The sequence below is a fragment of the Rana temporaria genome, chromosome 8 (genome assembly GCF_905171775.1).
Source record: "Rana temporaria chromosome 8, aRanTem1.1, whole genome shotgun sequence".
NCBI lineage: Eukaryota > Metazoa > Chordata > Amphibia > Anura > Ranidae > Rana > Rana temporaria.
In genome coordinates, this window is record NC_053496.1 from 128,626,835 (window position 1) to 128,646,091 (window position 19,257).

General features: G+C 42.1%; 1 protein-coding gene across 2 annotated transcripts in view; it reads right to left on the reverse strand.

Annotated features, from left to right (window-relative positions):
* The window catches only part of LOC120909074 (rap1 GTPase-GDP dissociation stimulator 1-like), a 250,748-nt gene that overhangs the window by 67,391 nt on the left and 164,100 nt on the right, over positions 1–19,257 (reverse strand). Inside the window, exons 5-6 of one of the 2 annotated variants that reach the window (XM_040320717.1) lie at positions 14,376–14,504; positions 2,317–2,442 (exon numbers count right to left, since the gene is read on the reverse strand). In XM_040320717.1, coding sequence (XP_040176651.1) covers positions 2,317–2,442; positions 14,376–14,504 — 255 coding nt within the window. The remainder of the gene's footprint in view (positions 1–2,316; positions 2,443–14,375; positions 14,505–19,257) is intronic. The other variant, XM_040320718.1, reaches the window with a different exon arrangement.

Sequence of the window (19,257 nt, forward strand, 5' to 3'; positions counted from 1 at the left end):
GGCGGAGAAGATGCATCTCGTAAACGGTAAGTACAGCTCATATTTTAAAACAACTAGCCGATTCCCCTAGACAAAACGAGCAGGAATCTAAGGGGAAAAAGTGTTATGTGCGGGTGAACCCCCGCTTTAAAGAGATCTGTACAGTAAAGATCAACAATTCTGAAGGAACCCATACATCATGTTAGAATTGGTTTGGTTTTAGTCTCAAAGCTGCTGGTTTGGTAACATAACTAGCCTATTTCATAACCAAGAACCAAGAAAACCAAACATACAGAGTGGGCACACTGAAAACAAAAGGTTTCAACAAAATGCACCAATGTAGGAAAGCAGAATGAAAAAGAAGGATTTTTACCCAAGAGCAACAAAGAGCACTAAACTAGAACCATGCCAGGCAACTATTGCTATGCAAAGCATAGAGGATGGAAACAGAAGCAGAGGATACACACAAGAGCAGAGCCTAAAACACAAGGAGGAGCCAGAAAACACAAAGACAGAAGACAAGGTGAACACTTAGGCCACGTACACACGATAGGATCGCCAGAGGAGAACGGTCTGAAGGACCGTTTTCATCAGTCCAAACCGATCGTGTGTAGGCCCCATAGGTTATTTAACCTTCGATCAAAAAAAATGAAAACTTGCTTTAAAATTGAACCTATGGACTGGTAACCGATAGGTCAAAACCGATTGTTAGTATGGAAAACCATTGGTTAAAAACCTGCGCATGCTCAGAATCAAGTTGACGCATGCTTGGAAGCATTGAACTTCGTTTTTTTTCAGCACGTCGTTGTGTTTTACGTCACCGTGTTCTGACACGATCGTTTTTTTAACTGATGGTGTGTACGCACGACAGACCATCAGTCAGCCTCATAGGTTAACCTAGGACAACGGTCCTTCAGACCGTTGTCCTCTGGCTATCCTATCGTGTGTACGAGGCCTAGGTGACAGGATAGATAACATACCAGGGGAATTGACAATGACTTATTGAAGACAAGCCCAATTCCTAAAACTGAACCGTGGAAAGAAAAGCACATGAGCAGACAGACCCACCCTGGGCGTGCACTCTGTAATGACACCCTGTAATCCATAAGTATAAAACTTATTTACTGTCTCCTTACTGTAGTACTGATGACATTCTAATTCCCAAGGCATTTTATATAGAATTATACTGGGGGATTATGAGATACCTGACATTTTTTCCCAACAAACATTCTGCCCATAAAAGCCAACAATAAATTACAGTGGGTGTGTTTGGGAATTCCTATCCTGCATCACAAGCAGTGTTTTTTTCGATTACTGACCAAATAGACAGCTTGTACTCTGTGTATACATCTTTAGATTTACTTTTCAGCTATTACAGTAAATACAAATCCTATGGCTTTGTTGAATTACCGTTGAATAATTTATATGCATCACAGTACACAGTTGCTTGCTGCTCTGTAGCTAAATTAATATACTGTATTATGCTGTTTATAAAATATCCCCCTCTTCCCTGACAAAGCGACGGATTCACAATATATATAACTATAAAGCCCTGTACACACGATCGGTTTGTCTGATGAAAACGGACCGATGGACCGTGTGTGGGCCCCATCGGTTTGTTTTCCATCGGTGAAAAAAAATAGAACATGTTTTAAAAATTTTCTATGGATAAAAAAACGATAGAAAAAAACGATCGTCTGTGTGGAAGTCCATTGGTCAAAAATCGACGGTCGGAAGCATTGAACTTAATTTTTCTCAACACATCGTAGTGTTTTACGTAACAGCGTCGGATTTTTGACTGATGGTGTGTAGGCTAGACTGATGAAAGTCTGCTTCATCGGATATCTGACGAAAAAATCTATCGGATTAGATTCCATCAGATATCCGGTCGTGTGTAGAGGGCTTTAGATTTGAAGTTTCCACAGTTGCAGAAAATGTCCTTGTTACTCCTTAGGCGACATCTAAGCAATCGCTTTAGAGCTCATTTGTACACTTGTCCTGGTCACTTTTACCTTGACACTCAAGTCAATGGCAAAGGACTGATAGATTCCATAAAAGCCTGAAACACATTGTGATTGTTCTGTCCCATCTGGCTATCAAAACATAACTGTGCTTCCAAACAGATGTCTGCTATTTTCAGTCCCTATAAAATTCTTACTGTCTTCACAAGGATGAGCCTTGCACACATCCATCCATCCCATCTTGTTCTGTCCTGATGCACATGGCTTCCCACTGGACCCAATTCAGCCAGCTGAATCTCTCTACTCATTACACAGGCGCCAAGCTCCAGAACTGAAGAGTTTGTTACATTAGAATGACTGTGATATGCATACACACCATTCTCTGCCAGCATCTGGAGAACCTCAATGATCATTTCAACTCTTTCATGGGTTTCTGCTCTCTTCAGCTGCTTTACCAGCTGCTCAACAACCATGGTCTTACTTAAAGCTTCCTTGGCACTTTCTGCAATAAAAAAAAAGAACATAAATGGGTATGATTTACTATAGCTGTTCTTAATTTACAACTTGTGTTATAAAAATTATCAGTTGCTGTTCTCAAGCAGACCTATCTGGAAACACTGTAAAAAACATTACATAAATACAGCCTGCTTGAAAACTAAATGTATGCTTGGCACAGAGCAGCATTTAAGCATTCATTGTGAATCATGAATCTTTAATGTATGCATTGAGAAGTTTCATCAATGTATGCTTTTTCCAAATTTTTGTCACAGTCTCATGAAGGTAATGAATACTAACATCCGTCCTAAAGATGACATGTGGAAAGTGAAAAAAAGAGTGGTATTGTATGGTGAAATAAAAATATTATATATATATATATAAAAAATATATTTTTTTATATATATATTTTTTCTTTCTTTCTTTCTTTTTTTCTTCAGGAAAAAAGAAGGTGAACCTATCGGCTATGTTAAACTTTAAACAGTGCATGTCCTTAAAGCAGGTATGTAGGGCCCCCTGATTTGGCTCAGATTGCTCCCCCAAATTATTGTAGGGACAGCCAGGTACACAGCAACTGTCACTCTTTCTGTCTCAATGAATAATCCAGGGGTTATTCCTTTAAAGCTTTACTACAAATTTGAGCTTGGATGGGATCCAGGTAGCAGTGTTGTACTCCAGCAACACTGTACAGTAACAAGAGGATGAAAAAAATCATCTAGATGTTGTGTTTTTTCTTCACTGGAAAATAATTTTTCTTATGAACCGTGTGGTCCAGGATTGACTCCAACCGAGGCCCAAAAGGTGGCCCCTTTTAAATAGAATCCCACACACTGGCTGGATTTGTGAGAGCAGCCAACCTAGTCGATGTATGAAAGGATTTGGCTGATGCATCTGCTATATACAACACAGCACTAGTGAATGTAAAAAGACTCCCACATTTCTTCCTTAGAGTTGCATGCCACAATGTGCATTTTCAATGAATTAAAGGCTATGTTCACCCCCCCCCCTTTTTTTTAATCCAGCTCCCCTATGTATTAATATACCATTAATGTACCTCGGTTGCAGAAAAATACAGGCTTTATTTGATTTTGAGAACAAGCCTAACCTTAGCCTTTGCTATATTTCTTAGAAAGCTCCAGAGACTTCCTGGTATAGATTTCTGACAGAGAAACCAGTAGGATACTGGAAGGTGTTTACAAGCTGACCTCATAAGCACACACCGTTCTCCAATCAACTATGTTTTCCCAGCACCCCGGGCATTTCTACATGCATGCATTTGCCTGGTTTCCCCAGTGTTTCTTTCAAGCAGCCCACAGGACACCCCTGGTGTAGTGCAAGGGCCTGCCTGATTGGATACAGAGTGATTGGATAGATGGTGTGTCCTCCTATTATATAATTTTGGTACATCTAAGCCCTTGTTCGCATTGATGCTACTTTGAAATCGCGCTTCTTCACTTGAAGTAGCGCAATTTCAAAGTAGCAAGGTCAGTGCGATTTCAGGTGCTACTTGATAGACATTTGTGTGACTTCATACACAGAGGTCTATTGAAGTCGCACCTGAAATCAGCAAAAGTAGTGCAGGAACTACTTTTGCAAATAGGTGCGGCACCGCAAAATTGGTGTTGCACCAATTGGAACAGTGCCATTGCCACAAGTAGGCTGCGACTCATCATACGATTTGATCTCGTAAATCCCATTACAAATCGCTCCAATGTGAACCTAGGTTTAAGGAGATTGTACAGAGCTTGTAATATTACCTAGTTGCGCTTTCAGTGTCATTAATTGCTAATGGCACATCAAACACAGAAGCAAGCACACATGAAAAAACAGGTGACAAACGTGGTGAAAAACGCCCAACTCGCACCTCGCCAAATGTCCCATGAGCTATTTTGCTATGTGTAGCACTGTGTGTTACTGGAAAAACGTGTGGCTCCCACTACTATGGAAAAAGAGGTTAAAGCTGCGTCATTAACCAGACTTTTTCAATGGAAAACCATTCAAAACGTCTGGTTAATGACAAAACGCGTCTGGAGGGACGGGCAGTGACGTCACCACGCCAAGGAGGAAGGGCTCCGCTTGTTGCCGGCCGGCATTTGGTTTTATGTCTAACGATTTTATCTGCTTTCTGTAAGTACCTCTTACATTTTTTAAATAAACACGTTTTATGGAATTACGCTATGGTACACCTCTTTTCTACCCATGTCTATCTGGTTGAGTCCGTGAATGCATAGGAAGACATTGTCCCAATGCTCAACTGCAGAGATCGGGAAATGTCTCCCTACCTGTGATTAGCGCAGCGCCGTGCAGACTTCCCAGCGGGCTCTGCACGTGGACTGTGCGAACACGCCCGGAGCTCATCCCTACTGAGGACCTGTGGGGAAAAGCCTTCATTTAAAGCCAGAGTTTTTCCTGTGATTGGAGGGAGGAGCTACAATCTCTCAGGTGCTGTTACCCGAAAGATGTTTTGGGAAAAAGAATATAATCTTTAGAAGAAAGAAAGGTCCAGGTCATAAAACAATACAATACAAAAAGTCTCCCAGCACACTTGGGAGCTAGTCAGCAAAAAAGAAAATAAATAATTTCAACAAAGTTTAGACTTTGTTTTTATGCTGAATAGTTGGGATCCTTACTTTATTGTATTTTCCTGTGAACCGCCCTGTCCAAGTACACTTTACTTATGAAATGTATACATTTATATGAGCGTTTGTCATTTTTATTTTGCTAGGTCATAAAACAACCTTGTCCATGTGAAGAATAAGAAAAGAGAACTGTCAGGATAGAAACACAAGCTACAATAGCCTCCGAGCTGAAGTAATGACAATAAGAAGGAACAATTTGTAAGGGATCAAAGGAAGGACCCTGAAGAACAGAGAGCAAAAGACTGATGTAGCACTACCCCCGAAGGAGCTGCTGGTTTGTTTTGGGTGGCATGTTACCTTGTGCCTCCTCCGCCATCTAAGGGTGTATGGGGAAAGTAGCAGTAACAGAATGTCAACGACAGGTGTCTTTTTCTGTGCTCTTTATTACCCAGCCGGGTAAAAACAATAAAACTTGAGGTGAAGAGTAAAGATGCAGTAGAAGGAGAAACAGCAGATTCAGGTGTAACAATAGGGAAACAGTCCTGCTTCCAAAAACACTTTGTTTTCTTCACCACTCTAGCCAGAGTGGGTATAGTGTACCTGAACAGGCCTCTCTCACTGACCTGGCAGCCAGAGTAGCACTCGGAACTTAGGGAAAAGTCTCTGCTACAGACCCTCCTCAGAATTGAGATTGCGGAGATAATCCTCCTTAATAGACTTTGCGCCTGGATCTCCTTCAGGTAGTTTGCAGTTCAGTTACTGACTAATAGGTGACCAACGTCCAGCCTTTCAGTACCTTCATCCCCGGTGGATTGTCGAGACCCTATTGGATCGCCAGCCTCTCTTGGCTCTCCTCAGGTGGACTCCCCAACGAACAGCTTCCTCTCAAAGGAACAACCCTTGGGATCTTCTCAGGATTGGGGACCCAGTCGATCACTGGGGCCCAGGCACAGCTTAAATGTTCCCGGACCAACGTGGTCCCGGAACCAGGAACACCGCGTGGCACGTGCACCCCGGCCTGGAAGGCCATTTTGCTGGGCCGCCGTGATGTGGTCACCCTAAATGTGGGTTCCACACTGGAAGAACCCAAAACCAATGGCGTCTGTCTCATAAATACCCTCCCCCAGCATGCACAGCAAGGAAAACCCCTCCTGATAGGCTGCTGGGGAAAAGCACCCAAACCTCGACTCCACTGCTGCCACCTGTCGTCCTGGGGTGTGATCAGCACCCCAGAAGCGACAGAAGGAGCCCACAGCACAGCCAAGCTGAGACAGAGACCCAAATTCAAACAAATTAGCCTGGTCAGAGCTAACTAACTCTATGACCCCCTCTAAATTTAAATTAGCACCGGTTCTTAGAAGTAACCAGGCGCTACACTGAGATAACATGGTGCCAAGGGAGGCCAAGGGCCAAATAGGTGGGAAAATGCAGGTAATGCCTTGAACAAAATTCTGAACCAAAAAGTGAGCATCTAAAGGCCAGGTCCAGAATAAAACTGCACTGGAGAATTGTTTCTGCAGTGAAGATCTGTATCTGAGGGTCCAGTATGAAATTGAAGACATTGAGCAAAACATTAAATACTCTTTTCAATTTTCAGTATTTGGGTGTTTGGCATGACACTGTTAGCAGCTGTGCATAGTTGATCCTATCAAAGTCTTCAGATTCAGAGTCTTGATTAAGTAGATCTGGAAAGAGACATCTAACCTAGTATGGATACTAAGGCCCCTTTCACATTCATTAGCAGACAAATTGGGTCTGCCGGTCAGTTTTTCAGGCGGACCCGTTTGGACTCTCCAATCCTCTCTATGGAGTGGCGGGTGTCTAAGGACATGTGTCTGTTGACACCTGCTGACATTCGATCCTATCTGCTAGAAACAGAAGTATGGGGATCCATTCCCCATCCGTCTGGCATGTTGGATGCCCAGATAGCAAGTAATTAAGCTGCAAGTTTGAAAATGACTTGCTAAGCTATTCCTAGACTCTCCAGGCTTCACAAGTTTGTAGCACAATTGCAGCACGTCCGCATTGCATGACTTCAGATCAACTTTCTTTGCAAAAATTCTCCAAGTCTGCTGCAAGTTTTGGTTCAGTTATGTTGTGCAAAAGTCATTCCACCACAGGGGGCACTGTGGCAAAATGTTAATGCTGTAGACTTGCAGAGCTCTTGCCATAGACTCACCGTTGCAACTTTGCTCTTGCTAGAGACTTGCAAATTTGCTACACATTAGAAAAGTGTCAACTAGAATTTTTGCTTCAAGTGCTCTGCAAGTGTACAACTTACCAGTGAAAATGTGCAGCAAGTTAACAGATTTACAATTCAACACTGCCAAAAATGTGTGGCAAGTTATCCTTGCTATCTGGGTGACAGTTGGGTGTAAACGGACAGGCAGTGCTTTTACATATAATGCCCATGGAGGAGAGCAGGCTGTGTGTGTGTGTGTGTGTCTGCTCTGGACCATCCACCTGCCCAGCAGGGATCAGAGGACAGATTCTCCGCTGAGCAGGCGGACTCCAACCGAGGCTGTCCCTTGTGTAAGGGGACCAAGTCAAAACTGGACTTAGATACACCCAAATGTCAGAAGCTGCATCCCCCCATGATGAACATTAGGAAAAAAATGGAATGTATGAAATTGTGTAGTATAAATGTTATTGCCCTAGTAGATGTCTCTTTAACCACTTGAGACCCGCGCTATTGACAAAAGACGTCAACAGCGCGGCTCTCAAGTGCCAAGTGGACGTCTTTGGACGTCATTTAAAATGCATTACCCGCGCGCGCCTCTGGTGGGCGCGCAGCGGGTAAACACTGTCCCGGCGCATCGCTGAAGAGCCGATGCGTGTACCTGGCGGCCACGATGTCCGCCGGGTACACATGATCGTCGGTAACACAGCAGGGACGTGGAGCTCTGTGTGTAAACACAGAGCTCCACGTGCTGTCAGAGGAGAGGAGACCGATCTGTGCCCCTACATAGGGACACAGCATCGGTCACCTCCCCCAGTCACCCCCCTCCCCCCACACAGTTAGAACACACCCAGGGAATACATTTAACCCCTTCCTCACCCCCTAGTGTTAACCCCTTCCCTGCCAGTCACATTTATACAGTAATTAGTGCATTTTTATAGCACTGATCGCTGTATAAATGTGAATGGTCCCAAATTTGTGTCAAAAGTGTCCGATATATCCACCGCAATATCGTAGTCCCAATAAAAATCGCAGATCGCCGCCATTACTAGTAAAAAAAAATAATAAAAAAAATCATAATTCTGTTTCCCATTTGTAGGCGCTATAACTTTTGCGAAAACCAGTCGCTTATTGCGATTTTTTTTTTTTTTTTACAAAAATACGTAAAAAAATGCGTATCGGCCTTAACTGAGAAAATTTTTTTTTTTTTTTTTTAAAAAGTGGGATATTTATTATAGCAACAAGTAAAAAATATATATATATTTTTTTAAATTGTCGCTCTTTTTTTGTTTATAGCGCAAAAAATAAAAACCGCAGAGGTGATCAAATACCACCAAAATAAAGCTCTATTTGTGGGGAAAAAAGGACGTCAATTTTGTTTGGGAGCCACGTCTCACGACCGCGCAAATGTCAGTTAAAGCGACGCAGTGCCGGAAGCTGAAATTTCGCCTGGGCACGAAGGGGGTTTATGTGCCCAGTAAGCAAGTGGTTAAACTTGATAGTTGACTTATTTTTCTGATGAAATTATGAATAAAAGTTACACGCACTATGCAATTATGAGCAACTAAATTGTCAAACTGTCTTTGTAGCGAAGGTGTATATCCTACATGCATTTTTTAATGACTTTGTGTTATGTGGAATGTTAGGGTAAACATTATTGCCTTAGGTCCAAAAATTAGATTAGTTGGTAAATTGTACTGTGTGACTGTAAACTGCATAATGAAAAACTCTATTAAAATCAATCTTGCTTATAATAGGTTCCTCGTTTTCCAAGACACAACGATATTCTAAAAGAAAATCAATAAATATATGACGCATTGCTGTGGGGAAATGTTTATGCTATGTATTTAGAAATGATATAGACATGTTCTAGTAAGGTGTGCTTGAAGTACAATCTGCGGTCTGGTGAATACGTAAAGTGTTACTAAACCCAGGACCCTGTATTCACTATATCTGGACTCCCACAGTACACAGAACATGGAAAAGCAATTATTTTAGTAAATATAACCTGCTAAATACTTTTTTCTCATCAGTAGTTAGAGCAGTCTTGCCACTTCTATCAATGTTCGGTTAAAGATTTCAGGAGGAGCTTTTATTCTCCCCTGATTGTCCTATGAGGCTGCAGGAACCCTGACCCTCTGTCTGGACAGTATGGATTGGCCCTGTGCTGATCACATGCACCCTCCTAAGAAAAACCTCTGGCAATACACACCAAACTGAGCATGTGCAGCTTGTCCCTTAGGCTCTGTTCTATCAGAAGACGGTTTGAGGACCGTGAAGAAGGGGGGATTCGAGAAGAGAGGATCAAACAGCCTTTTAACACAACGCAGGGGATTAACCCCTTAGCTTTCACAATGAGTATAACAAGCATGCTTTACTGCATATACAGACGGATTTTACTGTTGGGGGTTTAGTAACACTTTAGGAATACGTTTTTCTGATTCATATTACTGATACTGGTTGGTGAGTGGAGAGAGGAGACCAGTCAAGCACTTTCAAAGCAGTGAAAACTGCTCGTTAGTTCCTTTTAGCTGCAAAAAAAACTGAAACCCCCCCCCCAGAAAACAGATTAAGGGCTCTTTCACACGTCCGTTCCGTTCGTCCGTTTTTTGGGCGTCCGTTAACGGACCGCAATGCTTCCCTATGGGTTAACGTCCGTTAGCGGATGAGCATCCGCTAACGTCCGTTAGCATCCGTCTGCGTTAAGTTTCATTTTTTTGGACGGAAGAAAACCCTATTTTTCTTCGGTCAAAAAAACGGAACGGACGAAAAACGGACGTTAGCGGATGATCCGTTTACCATCCGATCCGCTAACATCCGTTTTTCATCAAAATATGTAAAAAGCCCCCAAAAAAAAAAAAACGGATGAAAAAACGGATGGAAAAACTGACGGAAAACAGACGAAAAACGGACGAAAAACTGATGGAAAAACGGATCAACTGATGAAAAAAAAACTGATCTAAAAAACTGAGCTGACGTGTGAAAGAGCCCTAAGGCAACCTACCAACAAGCCTTGATCATTTCAGAGGTAGGCTATAATGATTAATTTAGTCATTATTGCTACTATACAGTGTCTAGAAAAAGTATTCATACCCCATGAAATTTTCCACATTTTGTCATGTTACAACCAAAAGCGTAAATGTATGTCAATGGGATTTTGTGATAGACCAACACAAAGAGGCACATAACTGAAGTGGAAGGAAAATAATAAATGTTTTTCAATTTTTTTTTTTTATAAATAAATATGTGAAAAGTGTGGTGCACATTTGTATTCACCACCAAGAGTGAATACTTTGTAGAACCACCTTTCGCTGCAAATACATCTGCAAGTCTTTTTGGGGATGTCTCTACCAGCTTTGTACATCTAGAGAGTGAAATGTTTGCCAATTCTACCTTGCAAAATAGCTCAAACACTGTCAGATTGGATGGAGAGCATCTGTGAACAGCAATTTTCAAGTCTTGCCACAGATTTTCAATTGGATTTAGGTCTGGACTTTGACTGGGCCATTCTAACACATGAATATGCTTTGATCTAAACCGTTCAATTGTAGCTCTGGCTGTATGTTTAGGGTCATTGTCCTGCTGGAAGGTGAACCTCCGCCCCGTATCAAGTCTTTTGCAGACTCTTATGCCACGTAAACACGGTTGGGAATTTCTGACAACAAATGTTCGATGTGAGCTTTTGGTCGGATATTCCGACCGTGTGTAGGCTCCATCGGACATTTGCTATCGGAATTTCAGATAACAAATGTTTGAAAGCTGGTTCTCAATTTTTCCGACAACAAAAGTTCTTGTCGGAAATTCCGATCGTCTGTATGCAATTCTGACGCACAGAAATTCCTACGCATGCTCGGAATCAATTCGACACATGCTCGGAATCATTGAACTTCGTTTTTCTCGGCTTATCATAGTGTTTTGAATTCTTGACGTTCGGAATTTCCGACAACATTTGTGTGACCGTGTGTATGCAAGACACGGTTTTGTTGTCGGAATGTCCGATCGAGTGTACACGGCATAACTGGTTTTCTTCTGAAATGTGTGACATGCATTTGTATTCTGCCCCCTTTAATCTTATACCCCTATTTAACCACTTAAGACCCGGACCATTACGCAGGTAAAGGACCTGGCCAGTTTTTGCGATTCGGCACTGCGTCGCTTTAACTGACAATTGCACGGTCGTGCAACGTGGCTCCCAAACAAAATTGGCGTCCTTTTTTTCCCACAAATAGAGCTTTCCTTTGGTGGTATTTGACCACCTCTGCGTTTTTTATTTTTTGCGCTATAAACAAAAACAGAGCGCCAATTTTGAAAAAAAAATTTTTTTTTACCTTTGCTATAATAAATATTCCCCCAAAAAGATATAAAAAAAAATATTTTTCTCAGTTTAGGCCGATACGTATTCTTCTACCTATTTTTGGCAATAAGCGTTTATCGATTGGTTTGCGCAAAATTTATAGCGTTCACAAAATAGGGGATAGTTTTATTGCATTTTTATTAATATTTTTTTTTTTTCATTACTAATGGTGGCGATCAGAGATTTTTTTCGTGACTGCGGCATTATGGAGGATACATCGGACAATTTTGACAATTTTTTTTCAATACAAAAATGTATTATATACTAATTAAAATCATTGAAACACATAAACAAGACATGACATAACATGACATATCCATAATTCCATGTACAAGGATATATTTCTACTACACAGTGTGAGACTGAATCATCAATCCTATTGAGGTCAGGTGATGAATGGCTTGCTATGACTTCCAACGCAGTCACATTTCACAGGTCACTGCCCGCTTCTTCAGGAAAGCAAATTACAGTCAAGCTCTCAGTATATGTAAACATCAGCATAAGCAGTATCAAACATTATTTATCCTATGACCAGCTGTTACCAACTCACTTTGGTTAATGGGGTAGTCCAAAAAGGGCCTCATCCATAGGTCATCAAGGCTTAAATCGCCAACGTGCGTGTTACGGTTGATTATCTGATATGTAACATCCAAAAAATTAGTCAGTTTAGGAACCCCTGACAATTTCCAAGATAATCATTTATAAATATTGGGGTGTTTGGTTCAGCAATTTCATTTTGATCAATCAAATAACTAAAGGACACAGTAATATTTCAGTAGTGAAATGAGGTTTATTGGATTAACAGAAAATGCGCAATATGCATCAAAACAAAATTAGATAGGTGCATAAATTTGGGCACCCTTGTCATTTTGTTGATTTGAATACCTGTAACTACTTAGCGCTGATTAATTGGATCACACAATTGGTTTGGTGAGCTCATTAAGCCTTGAACTTCATAGATGGGTGCATCCAATCACGAGAACAGGTATTTAAGGTGGCCAATTGCAAGTTGTTGTTCTCTTTGACTCTCCTCTGAAGAGTGGCAACATTTGGGCCTCAAAACAACTCTCAAATGACCTGAAAACAAAGATTGTTCTACATTATGGTTTAGGGGAAGGCTACAAAAAGTTATCGCAGAGATACAAGCTATCAGTGTCCACTGTGAGGAACATAATGAGGAAATGGAAGACCACAGGCACAGTTCTTGTTAGGCCAGAAGTGGCAGGCACATAAAATATTGAATAGGCAAAGGTGAAGGATGGTGAGAAAGGTCAAAAACAGCCCACGGACCCCCTCCAAAGACCTGCAACATCAACTTGCTGCAGAGGGTGTCACTGTGCATCCTTCCACAATTCCGCACACTTTGCACAGGGAGAAGCTGTATGGGAGAATGATGCGAAAGAAGCCTTTTCTGCACACACGCCACAAACGGAGTCGCTTGAGGTATGCAAACGCACATTTGGACAAGCCAGCTTCATTTTGGAGTATGGTGCTGTGGACTGATGAAACAAAGATTGAGTTATTTGATCATAACAAGGGGCATTATGCATGGCGGCAAAAGAAAACCGCATTTCAAGAAAAACACTTGCTACCCACAGTAAAATTTGGTGGAGGACCCATCATGCTGTGGGGCTGTGTGGCCAGTGCCGATACTGGGAAACTGGTTAAAGTTGAGGGTAGCATGGATTCCACTCAATATCAGCAGATTCTTGAGAATAATGTTGAGGAATCAGTTACAAAGTTAAAGTTACGCCGGGACTGGATATTTCAACAAGACAACGACCCAAAACACGGCTCAAAATCTACTCGGGCATTTATGCAGAGGAATAAGTACAATGTTCTGGAATGGCCCTCCTAGTCCCCAGACCTGAATATCATTGAACATCTGTGGGGTGATTTGAAGCGGGCTGACCATGCTCGGCAAACATCAAACTGAACTGGAGATGTTTTGTAAGGAGAAATTATCTAAAATACATTCATCCAGAATCCAGACACTCATTACAGGCGATAGGAAGTGTCTAGAGGCTGTTATTTCTGCTCTACTGAATATTGATGTGATTTTTCTGTTGGGGTGCCCAAATTTATGCACCTGTCTAATTTTGTTTTGATGCATATTGCGCATTTTCTGTTAATCCAATAAACCTAATTTCACTACTGAAATATTACTGTGTCCTTCAGTTATTTGATAGATCAAAATAAAAAATTGCTGATCCAAACACCCAAATATTTATAAATGATAATCATGGAAATTGTCAGGGGTTCCTAAACTTTTGCATACGACTGTATATCTCCCCTTAATCTCCTCTTCTCAAGAGTGAATAACACAGACGATCGGAATTTGATAGGATTTGTTTCCATCTGAAAAAATAAAACATGTTCTACAGTATTTCTAAACTCCGATGGAAAAAAGTCTGATGGGGCCCACACACGGTTGGAATATCAGATGAAAAAAAAACATCTGACTTTTTTCATAGGAAATTCTGATTGCATGTACATTAGTCTCACACTCACTGTGTAGTAGAAATATAATCTTGTACAAGGAATTATGTGTTATGTCATGTTTTGTTTATGTGTTTCAATGATTTTAATGCCTATATAACACGTTTGATACCTTTTTAATCAAGTTATACCGTCAAAGTCCTTTATACCAATCTATAGGGTCCTTTTGTGCAATTTATCTGGAAGGGTGAAGTACCGGACATTTTTGTCCAAACATTTGAGGGTCCTCCCTGGTTGTCCCTCCTCCAACAACATAGGTTTCATAAATGTTTGCTTTCAAACTACAAATTAATAATTTGATAATTTTCAGGCTGAGCGAAGACTCTAACCTAGGTCCGCCAGATTGGACAAGGCCAAAAGACCCACACGCACCAGCGGATCATTTTCTGGAAAATTACTTAGCATCCTGACCAGTGAATTGATGACATCCATCCCGACCAGTTGTTCTTGTAGCTCATCTGAAAGAAATGTAAATATTTAGTATATATTTTACACCCAATGTAATGATGAAAAATCAATGCAATGTCAATTCTGATGGGTTGTGTATGCTTAGCCAGTTTAGGTTTTTGCAAGGTCTTCATGATTCAGTTTTATTTTTGTATACTACACTAAATGTATATTTTATGCTAGCTGCATTGGGCTATCATATGCTATCAAATGAATGTATAACTTCACAATGAAAAAAATGAATTATATAAATCTATAACTGTATAGTAAAAAATAAAAATTCATCCTTTTTAATGCTCTGTATCTTAGACCAAGACAGTCTATGTCCAAAATAAGTTACTGTCATTTTATCTTTAAATTTACTTCACTCTGTTAAAATACAATAACTTTCTGCAAAACTGCATTTTACTGCTTTTATTTTTGGTATTGTTATCTTTCTTTAGAGGAATAAATGGACTGCTTTTGTTGACTTCCTTCTGAAAATACTAGGAGCCTGGATGTTATGCTGACCCTTTACCTTTGAAATTGTCCTGGAACGGGCCAAGTCATTGTGGTGAAATTTTACAGTGAAATTATCCAAAGGCAATTCTTTGTTTCAATTATTTGTGTACAGTTGCGTTAAGCTTTTTATATCTTATTTTTTCGCTGTCTGTGTTTTCTGTCTGTTAACTAATGAGGCTACTGAGGGCCATTGGGACAATGAAAGGGACCTGGGTAGTTGAATGGAGGATATTCATTAACCCTCAGGAGCTTCTGTGAAAAACCACCCTTAGCTTTTATATCCCCCGTTGCTACTTTTTTTGTACCCTTACCTTTTTTCCATGAATCCTCTCTTGATTCATAAGAGGTCATTGGTCCTCTTTCTTCCTTTGTGGTGGGCGAGTCCTGAAAACTGCAAAGACTGGTGTCAGCAATCCCCTATGAGCCCAGGAAGGATTGATGAAATACTCCCAAGGGGAGGTATGCCCTGTGCTCACAGGAACTGGGTTGAATGTCACTGAGTAATTCAACCCAGGAGAAGACTGGAGTGTTGAATCTGATTTACCTAGTTTTGGCTACATAAATATTGATTCTCATTAAAGTGGAGGTTCACCCGGAAATGTTAATTTTTAACCTTAGATTCATGCTCATTTTGTCAAGGGGAATTGGGTCGTTTTTTTTAAATCGAAGCCGTACTTACCGTTTTAGAGATGCATCTTCTCCGCCGCTTCCGGGTATGGGCTGCGGGACTGGGCGTTCCTACTTGATTGACAGGCTTCCGACAGGCTTCCGACGGTCGCATCTATCGCGTCATGATTTTCCGAAAGTACCTGAACGTCGGCGCCGTATAGAGCCGCACCGACGTTCGGCTTCTTTCGGCTACTCGTGACGCGATAGATGCGACCGTCGGAAGCCTGTCGGAAGCCTGTCAATCAAGTAGGAACGCCCAGTCCCGAAGACCATACCCGGAAGTGGCGGAGAAGATGCATCTCTAAAACGGTAAGTACGGCTTTGATTTTAAAAAAACTACCCGATTCCCCTAGACAAAATGAGCATCAATCTAAGGTTAAACATTTTTTTTAAAGAGTACATTTGGACGTTAAAGCCCATTGCCCCCTAAAACCTTGGTTTTGCCTTCTTCAATGCATTTTTCTAAAATGGCGAAACTTAAATGGGAGTAAACTGATTGTTACTTATAGGTAAGCCTACAATAAGGCTTACCTATAGGTAGTGTACAGTAAATATCTCCTAAACGTGCACCGTTTAGGAGATGTTTACTTTAAAAGCAGCCAGTGATGTCAATGGCTCATGCACTCGAAGGTACAGCCTACACATGCCATTCCTTCAGAGCCCTGTGTCATAAACAGTGACTCTCATGCGCATGCCTGGGAGTGACCTCATTCATATCGCTGAAGCCCTCAAACCCAGAAGGAAGAATATGGAAGCTCCTACAGAGTGCAGCTGTAGGGCTTAGTTTTCAGGTAAAGCGGGGGTTCACCCTAAAAAAAAATTCAAACATTGCATGGAGCCGACCTATGAGACCGACACTATGCTGTTTTTTTTTTTTTGGCGTACATACCATTTTAGGGCTATTTTCACCCCCGGCTTCCCCGCGGGAGTGGGCGTTCCTAATTACAGGCTGTGATTGACGTGCTTCCGACCGGCGCATACTGCCGTCACGAGTTGCCGAAAGAAGCCGAACGTCGGTGTGCAGGCGCCGTATAGAGCCGCACCGACGTTCGGCTTCTTTTGGCAACTCGTGACGTGCAGTATGCGCCGGTCGGAAGCAAGTCTCATAGGTTGGCTCCATGCAATGTTGGAATTTTTTTTAGGGTGAACCCCCGCTTTAAGTCTGTCATAATATACTAGTATGCAGTGAATACTAGCACATTATGACTCAAACTGCCCAGGGCCAGATATTTTTTTCTTCGTTCCTGCGCTTTACTACCGCTTTTGCTGAAATCTCCAGGGTTTAGAGAATATTTTGGGGAAATAAAAACTCTCTATTTTGCTCATCCCAAATACTTTATTAAAATGGGTGCTGGTGGAATGCTGGGCTCAAAGTTAAATATGATCTGGCATAATTCCAGGTCTAAAGAGGCACCTCCCTATCTTACAGGAAAACCCCATGGCTCACCAAAGCAATCCAATAAAAGTGTAAAGGTTGAGAGCATCACAAGTCTATAAGTAGTTTAGTATGTGTAGCTCCTATGTACCTTACAGTACTGGTGCTAGCTAAATTTATGTGCAGATCAGAGTGTAGTTAAACTCTGATCCAGATTGTTAGTAGCAAAATGCGGGCCTTTGTCTCAGCTTGGCTGTGCTGTGAGTCCATTCTGCTGTACTGGGGTGTTCTTCCAGCCCCGGTGCTGCAGGTGGCAGCAGTGGAGTCAAGGTTTGGGTGCTCTTCCCAGCAGCCAATCACGGGGGTTTGTCCTCGCTGTGCATGCTGGGAGGGGTATTTATGGGACAGACGCCATTGGTTCTTGGTTCTTTTTCGTCCAGTGTGGCACCCACCTTTAGGGTGGCCACATCACGGTGCCCCGACGTTATGGCCTACCTGACCTGGCGGTGTTCCTGGTTCCGGGGGCCATGCTGACCCGGAGCATCTGAACAGCGACGGGGATCCAGTGAGTGACTGGGTTCCCATTCTTGAAGATCCCAAGCTGTATTGCTATTCGGTGGGAAGTCGGTCTGAGGAGCGCCATTGAGAGGCTGGCGGTCCAAAAGGGCCACTGAATAAACCACCGGGCATCAAGGTAGCCGGACACCGAGGGATTGATCACCGCGGCAAGTTGAAGGAGATCCAGACATCGAGGTAGCCGGGCATCAAGGTAGCCGGACACCGAGGGATTGATCACCACGGCAAGTTGAAGGAGATCCAGACGTATTTCAATTAAGGAGACATATCTCCAATAATTCAACCCAGAGGGGACCTGTGGCAGAGGTATCTTCTGAGGCTCTTTGAGAGGGGTCTGTGGCAGAGACTTTCTCCCAAGTTCAAGTTCACCAAGGAGGGTCTGTGGCAGAGACTTATTCCTATAATTGTCCGAGTGACACTCCGACTCCCAGGTCAGTGAGAGGCCTGTCCGGGTACACTAAACCCATTCCGGCAGGTGGTGAAGAGAAGTGTTACGTTTGGGAGCAGTACTGTTTCCTATCATTACGCCTGAATCTGCTATTCTCCTATCTTTTTCAACTTTACTTTCCTCACAACAAGTTTACTGTTTTTACCCGGCTGGGTAATAAAGAGTACAGCAAAGAGCACCTGTCTGGACATTCCTTTACTTCTACTACATGCTATATGCAATATTGACTCCTAGGAATTTCGGAGGAGCCACGAGGTAACACGCCGCCCAAAAATCCAGCAGATCCAATGGGGGTAATGCTACATATAGATATATGAATTTAAAGAAAAGTTCCATAGGTAAAGTCAACATGTTTCGAGGGCTCATAACCCCCCCATTATCAGGGCGTGTGCTGGTAGCAATAGTAGGAAATACTGGATAATTAGAACAAAGAATCAAGGATTCGAATTATAACAGTACAGGCACCAACCCCTGCCCTTACTATCATCATTTTAATCCCTGAGCCTTTGTTTTCATTGTCCAGTATTTTTTCTACTATGACTGTGAACACAATCGCTGATGAGGGGGAGTTGTGAGCCCTTGAAACATGTTGGCTTTACCTACTGATTTTTTAAACAGAGTAATACATCTATACTGGACTACTCAGAGACTTATGGCACTCTCTTCCTTTCTTTTAATAATGTCTCAGTCAATGACATGGAACAAATATGCAGATCATGGAAGGTGGCGTACAGTCAGAAGTCATTATCTGCATGCTTTTGTGGGGTTAGTGACTCAAATAACAGCCAGGCAACTAACATTTTAAAATAAGAAGTCAGCAGCGACAGCCTCCATTTTTCTCTTAAAGCGATAGTAAACTCTGCTTTTAACTTGTACATGCAGGTAAGCAAATAATAAGACTTACCTGTAGGCACAGTTAATATCTCTTAAATGTACACCGTTTAGGAGGTATATACATCTGTAGCAGCCAGTGGCATCACTGGCGCATGCACACCTCACTCAGAATGGACGGCACACTCAAGTGTGTCATCCATTGAGAGTGCTGTGCTGCGATCGTGACTCGGGCGCGCATGTGTGAGAGTGACATCTTTGCGTTTCAGCTATTCAAACAGCCGAAGCAAACAAACCCAGAAGGAAGATCACTGGGTGATGATTGAATCCCTGTCAGCAGTGACAGCGTGCCACTGGAGGGATC